Genomic DNA, 8,819 nt, shown 5'->3' with positions numbered 1-8,819 from the left:
GCCTGCTGCTTCTCGTTCTCGATCCCCTCCTCTGCCGGCCTGGGCGCCAACACTCACCCGCCTGCCTCCGGAGCCTCCGCCGGCCTCAGGTTGGGGGACCATGGCCAAAAGGCGCCTTGTGAGGCCTCCCAAGATTTTTTCCCCTTAAGCTCAGCCTCCGGGGAACCTGCACGCTCCAGATATGTCCGTGCCCCAACTGTGCCCTACAGCCCTCCTGGTCGGGGGACGGCGGGGAGCTGTGTCCCTTCAAGGGGCGTCCTCGGACTTCAGTCCCGGCAGCCAGGGCAGAAACGACGACCTAGCGGCTTTGCACGTCGGGAGGAGGGGTTAGGCGCTAAGTGCCCTTGCGCCGCGGGGCACTCGCTCCCACCCGCTGGGGACGCCCACACTGCTCTGGGGGGGTAGGCGAGAGATGGTCGCGACCAGGCCCTACACGAGTGGGCTCAGCCCCCTAACTCGAAGAGACCCCTCGCCGAACTCGGGCTCCGCAAGGCTCGGTCGGGGCAGAGCGCTCGGAAACGGCAAACGCCGCAAAAGCCCCGGGTGACGGAAAGCCAGGACCCTCGAGGGCCGCAGCAAGACCAGTTTTCTATCCCTGTGCCTGGACGCCGACCGCGGGCAGGCCCCTCGGCCCGGACCCTTTGCGCAAAGCGAGGCGGCATAAAGAAAAGACAACGTGTGTGTCCCCAAAGAGGCCCAAGAATCGAGGGTCACCGTGGCGAGACAACAAAAGTAATTTAGAGAAACAAAAACACTAGGCCTTATTAGGGAGTAACAGAATGAACCGGAGGGAATTGGAAAGCGACGCCTAGTCCGCAAGGAAGGGCTGTTAGGCCGGCAAAGGCAAATGTCCCTCTCGTCCCCAGCCGGAGGACCAAGCTTTCTTAACCCGATGACGGGGTTTATAGGGCTTTTTAGTGGAGAAAATAAAAGCATTTCAGGAAAACCCCCACGAAGGAGACCCGAAGCTCCCAGTCATCCTAGTCGCTCCCCGGGGTGTCTGCATGTCCCTAGAGCGCGGATCCCAGACAAGTAGGGTTTGGAGGTGGAAGCGAGGGCAGGAGCCCTGGGAGCTCGGGATGTGTTCCTTAGACGCCGTCCCCTTCCTCTAGCCCAGCAAGCGCAGGCAATCCCGCAGCCCGCGTGCAACGAAGGCTCCGAGGCGCGGGAGCCCGCGGGGTGGCGCACGGCTCGGCTCGAGGGAGGCAGAGGGGTGAGGCGGGCAGGCTGCTCTGGGCCCTGGGACACTGCCCCGAAAGTGTTTATTTAGCCTCATGGAGCTGCTGGGAGCTAGACCTGGAGGAGGGAGAGAGAGAGAAAGAGGAAAGAAAGCAAAAAAGGAGAGAGAGAGAGAAAGAGAGAGAGAGAGAGGCGCAAGGAGGTTTTGAGAAGCGATAAAGGGAAGACAAAAGGACAAAAAAGGAGGATGGTGGAAAGGAGAGAGAAAGAGAAACCTGGAGAGAGACGGACGGAGGACAAGAGTCAGAAGTGGGGAGAGGAAAGGGGAAAGAAGAGCGCATATAACAACGAAAATAGACTCAGAAATTAAAAGCAACAGAGAACGAACTATACAGAGAAACAAAAGGTTATAAAGAAAAGGAAAAGATATAGTACACAGAGACCTGGAGTAACAAATAGAGGAGAAAATAAGAAACATAGTAAAGAAAGAAATGGAGAGACTAGAAAAGAAGTTTTTAAAAGTCCGAAAGAATAACAAAAGGGAAACAAGAGGAAATGTTTACGGAAGCTTTGAGTGTGGAGTGTGTGTCGTTGTTAGAAGGGGCCAGCCGCTCCCAAATCCAGCAATTAAGAAACTTCCACCTCTTGAGCCACAATAAAGCTGTGTGGACCCGTCCAAGGCGCCACTACAACGAGGCTTAGGGTTCTAGGCGTTCCGGGCGCCCCGCCCCTCCTGCCCGGTGACGCCGCGGGGGCTGCCGTGACGTCACATGACGTTATGCTCCACCTGGGGTCCCACGCGTACCCGAGAGGGGGTCCTGGCGGTGTGCGCAGCCCTTGTTCCCGGGGCGTTTGGAGACCCAGGGTGTGCACGGGCTCTGCTCACACCCTGCCCGCCGTGCGCCCAGATCCGCCCGAGCCAGGTCCATGAGTCGGCCGGGGCCTCTCTCAGGCCCCCTGGAAACGGAGAGCGCAAAGCGGACTGCGGGGTGTAGGGGGTCTACAAGGTCCGGCTTTCGTTCCAAGAAGTTCTAGGCCACCCCGCCTCCCCCCTCCCCACCAGGTGGATTTGACCTGTGATCAGGTGTCAGCCCAGGCCGGCCTTTCACTCCCCAGCCCTCCCGGGCGCTGCGCTGCGGCCTTTGGCCCTAGAGCCCCTCTCCCACGTGCGCTCCGCGTCCCGCAGGCACCCAGGCTGCGGGCGCCTGGCACGAACTGACCTGCACCGCGCCTCCTCCGCGGGGCACCGGGCCGGGGATCGAGCCGAGGCGGACGCCGACGAACCCTGGAGAAGCGGTCGCGCCCCGCACACCGCCGCTCGGCTTCTGCCGCGGTACGGGTGGGGCTCAGGGCCGGGGATCGCCGAGCATTATTGGAACGAAAACGAAATAAAAGCGGCGTTAAGTGAAATAGCTAACTTTTTTATTAAATAAAACGACTTAAATAAAAGGAACGGAAAAGAAGAGTGGACCCAGCCTAAACGCAGGGTGCTCCGGCCCCTGGCGCTTCCCCCAACGGCCAGGGCGGCCGCCCCTCCTCCAGCTGCCCCCGCGGGGGAAGCAGGTGACTGGTTTCTAAAGAAAAAAGCCAAAACTTTTATTATTTACACGTTTGGGCAAAAGTACAAAGTATAATACAGGCGCCCGGCCCGGAGGGTGCGGGCGGGGGGCGGAGAAACGTAAGGCGCTTTCTTTGTCAGGCCCGGGCCTGGGGCGGGACGGGGCGCGGGCGGGGGCTGGGATTGTGCAGCCGCGCGGAGCCCGGGCCCAGCCCCTCTCCGCGGCCGGCCGGTCTGCGGCCGCGCCCTGGGGCCTACTCGAGCTTGGCGGCCCCTTCCCCTCTGGGCCCCGGTTCCCCCCAGCCCGGCTGGGGGTCTGGAGTGCCCCGCCGAGTGCGGGCGGCGATCCGTGGCGACTGTGCGCGCTGGTGGCTCACACCAGCGAGGTGACGGCGGGGACCTTGGAACTATCCTCCTCCCAGGGCTGCAGATTCTGCAGAGCAAAGAGCGACGAGTTGTGCAGACAGAGCGGGTCGGGCTGGATGGAGTCGTTGAGGCTCTTTTGGAAGGCGTCGTGTTGCAGCTGCAGCATGAGCCGGCTCGCCTGCTGCCGCTCCGCCTCCCGCTCCTCCGCCGTCTGCCGCCTGCACCGGGGGAGGGAGAGGGACAGCACTGTCATGCACCCGGCACCGCGGGGCGGCCGGCGGGGCCCCAGTCCTCCCGGACCCGAGGCCATCCGGGAGCCTAGAGGCGCAGAACCCGTCTGACCCCCAGCCCTTGTTTTGAGCCCGAGGCCCTCGTATCCCGGGAGTGGGTTGGGACTGTTTGTTTTTGTTGTGCGCGTGGGGGTCGCCCGCCACCACCTGCACGCCAGGGTATTGTGGCTTCGCCAACAATAAAGACTGTTTCTTTCACGGGATAGCACGGGCAGGGCGTATGTGTAACTGACGCTGCCCTGAGGGTAGCAGGGTCACCGGGGTCCGCGGGTGGGCGGACTGGCTCTGCGCCGCCCGCGCGGCGCCCCCGGCCGGGTCAGTCTCATCTAGTTCTCCCAGGCCCGGCCTTGAACCCCTTTCCAGGATGCGATCGCTTCGCCGTTTACGGGTTGGTGCGGTTCGAAACAGGGATCGGATAAAAACAGGGCTGAATGGAGTCGAGACCCGGAGCTGGAGGGGACCTGGAGTCCGCGCGGATTGTTGGAAATCGGAGCGAACCGGCTGGATGAGGCCGGAGGAGGAGAGTTCGGGAGGCCCGGGTGTGTGTGTGTGTGTGTGTGTGTGTGTGTGTGTGTGTGTGAGTGTGTTGGGGAGGGGAGGGGAGGGAAAATGGAACGAGCGTAAGAGACCGAACGAAACAGAGAGTTGGGGGTTCACGAGAAATACGGAGGGGGATGTGGGAGAGGCCGAGGCGCGGGAGAGCGTGATGGGAGCCGAGACGCGGAAGGAGGAGATGAAATATGGACGGCGGGGGCGGGGAGGCCCAGCCCTGCGGGGGTGGGCGCGTAAGGGGTAGACCCGGATGGGAGAGAGCAAGACTGATGCTCGGGGCGGGGCAGGGGCAGGTGAAGGGCAGGTGCAAGGTGGGCCGGGTCAGGCCTCTCTCACCGCCACTTGGTCCTCCGGTTTTGGAACCAGGTCTTGACCTGCGCATCCGTCATTTTGAGGGACTTGGCGAGCGCCGCCCTCTCGGCCGAAGCCAGGTACTTCTGGCGGTGGAAGCGCTTTTCCAGCTCGCAGATCTGCACCCGGGAAAAGGACGTGCGCGGCTTCTTACGCTTGGGCGGCGTCCGGTTCTGGTAGGGGTGGCCGATGCGCCGGGTCACGGTGAAGGGCGTGAGAGCGGCCGCCGCTGTGGAGACACACGAGGGCCCCTGAAGCCCAGCCCAGTTCGGTCGCCGTTCAGGCCCCATGTGGACCCCGTGGCGCCCCGTGGGACACAGAGTGCTCCGTTATTGCGCTGGTCCCGCGCGTCCCCAGCGGTATCAAGCCTGTCGGTAGACGCCCCTGCCCCTGCCCCTTCCCCCGGGCATGGGTTTATTTTCCTGCAACTCTCCGATTACCCTCCCCTCACGGCTGCCCAGGACCCTAGGCGCTGAGGCCTCCCCGTGCTTGGGCCTCTGGAATCGTTTCCGGGAGTGGAGCTCAAAGGGCGCGGCGCCCCTGGCACCGGGAGGGCGGAGGCCTGGAGCCTGGAGCCTGCTCTGCTCACCTGTGAAGCGGTCTTTCACGAAGCGGCGGCTGCTCTCCATCCAGGGGAAATTGAGGCCGCCCAGGCTGGAGACCGTGGGCACGGAGGGCATGGCGGGCAGCGCGCTTGGCAGAGGCGGCGGCACGGCCCCGGGCAGCGGCCTGTGCGCGGGCACCCGGATCACGCCGGCGGGCGCTAGGCTCAGGTTGACACTGTAAGATCCTGCGTCCTCGAAGGGCGCGCCGAGGCTGGCAAAGGAGGCGGGCAGAGACGGGTATGTGGCTCCGGGACGGCCCCCGGGGGGCCCTCCCAGGTAGCTGGCGCCGTCGGGGCCCCGCGGGGCGGGCGCGCTGTCCTGGTCCGGGCTGTTGAGGATCTGGTCTATGCCGAAGCTGATGGGCTCGTGCGGGTGCGGGGTCTGCGCGCTGGCGGGCGCCTCCATCCTGGGCGGGCGGAAGGGCTGGGCTGGGCTGGGCGGGGAGGCGGCTGGGTCCCCGTTACGGCGCGGCCATGGAGCGCCCGGCGCCTCTCGTCGCACTGAAACTTTGCCAAGAGTGCGCGGGCCCGACAGGCTCTGTGTCATCTTTCTTGAACCGAACCTGGAGTTTCCGCTGCTAATTCCTCTCCCGCCGCAGCCATTGGCTGCGATCAACAAGCCTCTCTCCTCTCATTGGCTCCCGGCTTTCAATAAAGGCCTAATTCATGGAAATAGGAGCTTAGGGACTGTTCCAAGGTGACATCATTTTAACAAACGAACAATAGGTCAAATTTATTAGCCGGGATAATGGGCGGCGGATATTAGCACCCGAACCACAGCCTCCCAAACCCGAAATCTAACGAAGCTGCAATTAGCAGACGCTCCCCGCTCCTCCTGGCCCGGGCCGCTTCCAGGCCGCCGCGCTGGGCGGGCAGAGCGCGCAGCTTGTGAAATTGTCTTTTGCTGACGGGGTTTTCGTTTTCTTCCAAATTTTTTCGTCTGAGCAAAAACCAAACCAAATGAATCCTTTCGGTTACAATGGAGTTGCAATCCCGGAACGACCCTGCGGAATTCGCAACGCCTCTTGGACACTCTACCGCCGCGGGAGCAACGAAAGGGGCGCACCCCGGGGCGCAGGCTTAGAGTGCCCTGCTCTCGGGGCGAAGGGAGCCCCGAAGCGTTCTCCGCGCTCCGGAGGACACCGCCCCGCGTGGGGAGAATTCGCCCCCGCCCGGGTTTCGGCCGCGGCGTCGTGGCCACTTTGGAGACGCTCCCTGGCCGGCCAGGCGGACCGAGGCGTGACTCGCAGGTGCCCACGCGTGCCGGCCCCGGCTGGGCTGGGGACCTGGGGTCGCCCTGTGGGGAGCGGGGATCTGGCTTTAGAAATTCGTTGCAGGTTGGAGGGGGCTGTGGTTGCGGGTAGGAACCTGCCTGGGGATGGGCAGGTGCAGGGACCTCGGGATTCCCGAGTGTCAAAGGCAGGAGCAGCTCATATTTAGAGAAAATAGCGGGATTTCTTTTGGACACGCGAGAAGCGAGCCCCTCCCGGCTGCAGCCCAGCAGGGGACCCACTCCCAGTCCTGCCCGAGCCCGAGGGACTGTCTCTGCGGGCCCAGGGACACAGTGGACAGGACCGCACGCGGAGCCGTCACCTTCCGCTCCAGCCTGAGGGAGACATGCAGAATCGTTTTCTCCTGGCTCGTTAGGTGCAAACTCTTGAGTGCTGCATCCCTGGCTCGGGCTCCTCGCGCTGCCTGTTCTGCGGAAAGTGGTGAGAACTCGGATGAGCCCTCGGCTAGAAATATGTTCAAATTTGAACTGGCCACTTCCTACTGGTGTGACCTTGAGCAGGTGACTCCGTATGTTTAGGCTTTGGTTTTCTCATTTGTAAAAAGGAAAATAATGCGTGCGTTGCGGGGTGGTCCTGAGCTGTGAGAGAGAGCGCGGAGCACAGGGCCTGGCACACTGGCACGGCAGCGGCTTCCCTCCCACGCCCCCCTCCCCCAGCAATGGTTGATGTATTGCTATTATTCTTGTTTCTTTTGTTTGCAGTTTTATTGTATTTGTGCAGGCTCAGTACTGGGAGAGAAAGGTGTATTTCCCACCAACAGGGCCGGCTTCAGAGGATGGGGAGGGCTAGAGGCAGCAGGCTGGGGGCTCTTCCTCTCTGCTCCCCACAGTCCAGATTTGCAGGGCCGCCAGGCTTGGGTCTGGAGGTAGGTCACTTGCCCGCTGTGTGACCTTGGGCAAGTTGCTGACCCTTGCTGAACTTTTGTGTTGTGTAGAGAGTGAAGCCTTGGGCAATGAGGGGTGCTGAGTGCAGGATGCCTGGGGTCTGGGTGGGCACTGCCTCACTCCCTTCCTGGGACAAGGACCCGCAGATGGGTGGATGCCATTGCCCTGGCCCCGGGGAGCCTCCTGCTTCTAATTCAGGCTCTGCCATTGGCGGTCTGGGGGATGTTGGGTCCCTCACTGCCCCTCCCTGAGCCTCATTTTCCTTGTTTGTAAAACAGAAAGGACACTAGCTACCCAGAGTGGCTGTGAGAACTAAATGAGATACCATCTGTGGAAGCGCCTGCAACAAACTCTGGTGGTTACATAATAATAACTTTAGCACAGCGGTAAAGCTGCTGCAGTGGAAAACCGAGCCTGTGCCAGGCAGGGGGCGGAGGCTAATTTATTTTTCACAACAACCCTGTGAGGAAAGGGCTGTTTTCGACCCCAATTCTTGACTGATGAGGGAAGTGAGGCTCAGAGAGTGATCCACGGCCCCCACTGGGGTCACCTCGCCAGCTGCACTTCCCTCTGGCTGCTCCAGCCCTGGCTTCCAGGCCTGTCCTCGTCACCCGCAAGCACTGTTGAATCAGGACAGCAAGGCCCACCCCACAGCGTGCAGGGCACAGAACTAAGGTGTGTGTGGCACAGGCGGTGTGGGCGGTGTGGCCAGCATTGCTCCAGGGCATGTGCATAGAACTGGATTCTGCAGTTTACCAGCTGCGGGCCCAGGGAATTATTCATCCTCTTTGTGCCTCAGTTTCTCATCTAGTAAAGAAGCAGTACCAGCCTCGTGAGATTAAATGGGCGCATGAAGGTAAAAGCATTAAGGACAGTGCCTGTCGTGGGTAAGGCCTCACTGCCTGGGTCTGGTATTTCTCAGTCATCCAACTGCAGGCGTTTGGGGCCAGTGATCATAAACCCCCTTTTATTCCTGATCCAGACGGAAGAGAGCTGTTAGGCAGCTCAGGAAGGGGGGATGGCAAATTGGGGCAGGAATTAGTCTCTAGTACGGTGGTTCTCAAAGTGTGTTCCTGCGCCAGCTGCAGCACCTGGGAATTTGTTAGAAAATACAACTTCTTAGACCCTACTCAGACCAACTGAATCAGAAATTCTGGGGTTGGGCTCAGCAATCTATGTTTAATTAGCCCTCCAGGTGATTCTGATGCATGCTCAAGTTTGGAAACCAGTGCCCAGAATGTTGTCCATTTCATCCAAATTTTCAAATTTATTGTTACAACATTGTGGGAAGATTCTCTCATAATCTGAAACTCTCATATGAGTCTGTGCTAATGTCCTCCACTTTTCGTTCTCAGTGTTACTCATTTGTGCCTTCTCCTGATCATACTTGCCAAAGGTCTGTCTATATTGCTGGTTTTGAAAAAAGCCTTTTATTTCGTTATCTGTGTTTTTGTTTTTCCCAGAAACAGGGTCTCACTGTGTCACCTAGGCTGGGGTACAGTGGCGTCATCACAACTCATTGCAGCCTCAAACTCCTGGGTTCAAACGATCCTCCTGCCTCAGCTTCCTGAGTAGCTGGGACTACAGGCGCACACCACTGTGCCCCACTGATTTTTAAATTTTTTTAGAGATAGGGTCTCTCTATGTTTTTAGGCTGGTCTCGAACTCCAGGCCTCAAGCATTTCTCTCACCTCTCATTATCCTTTTTTTTAATGCCATCTCTTTTATGAATGTTTTGGGTTT

General features: G+C 60.3%; 1 protein-coding gene across 1 annotated transcript; it reads right to left on the bottom strand.

Moving 5' to 3' along the window:
- Positions 1 to 2,584: 2,584 nt before the first annotated feature.
- TLX3 (T-cell leukemia homeobox 3) lies at positions 2,585 to 5,390 on the bottom strand. Its single transcript, XM_012649712.1, has 3 exons — positions 4,886 to 5,390; positions 4,282 to 4,525; positions 2,585 to 3,321 (listed from the first exon to the last, which is right to left on the bottom strand). The coding sequence occupies exons 1-3, from the start codon at positions 5,304 to 5,306 to the stop codon at positions 3,111 to 3,113; spliced, it is 876 nt and encodes a 291-aa protein (XP_012505166.1). The 5' UTR covers positions 5,307 to 5,390; the 3' UTR covers positions 2,585 to 3,110.
- Positions 5,391 to 8,819: the final 3,429 nt, after the last annotated feature.

The sequence above is a fragment of the Propithecus coquereli genome, unplaced genomic scaffold (genome assembly GCF_000956105.1).
Source record: "Propithecus coquereli isolate 6110/MARCELLA unplaced genomic scaffold, Pcoq_1.0 Scaffold301, whole genome shotgun sequence".
NCBI lineage: Eukaryota > Metazoa > Chordata > Mammalia > Primates > Indriidae > Propithecus > Propithecus coquereli.
Note: the sequence above shows the minus strand (reverse complement) of the source record. Positions and strands in the feature narration are given on the sequence as shown.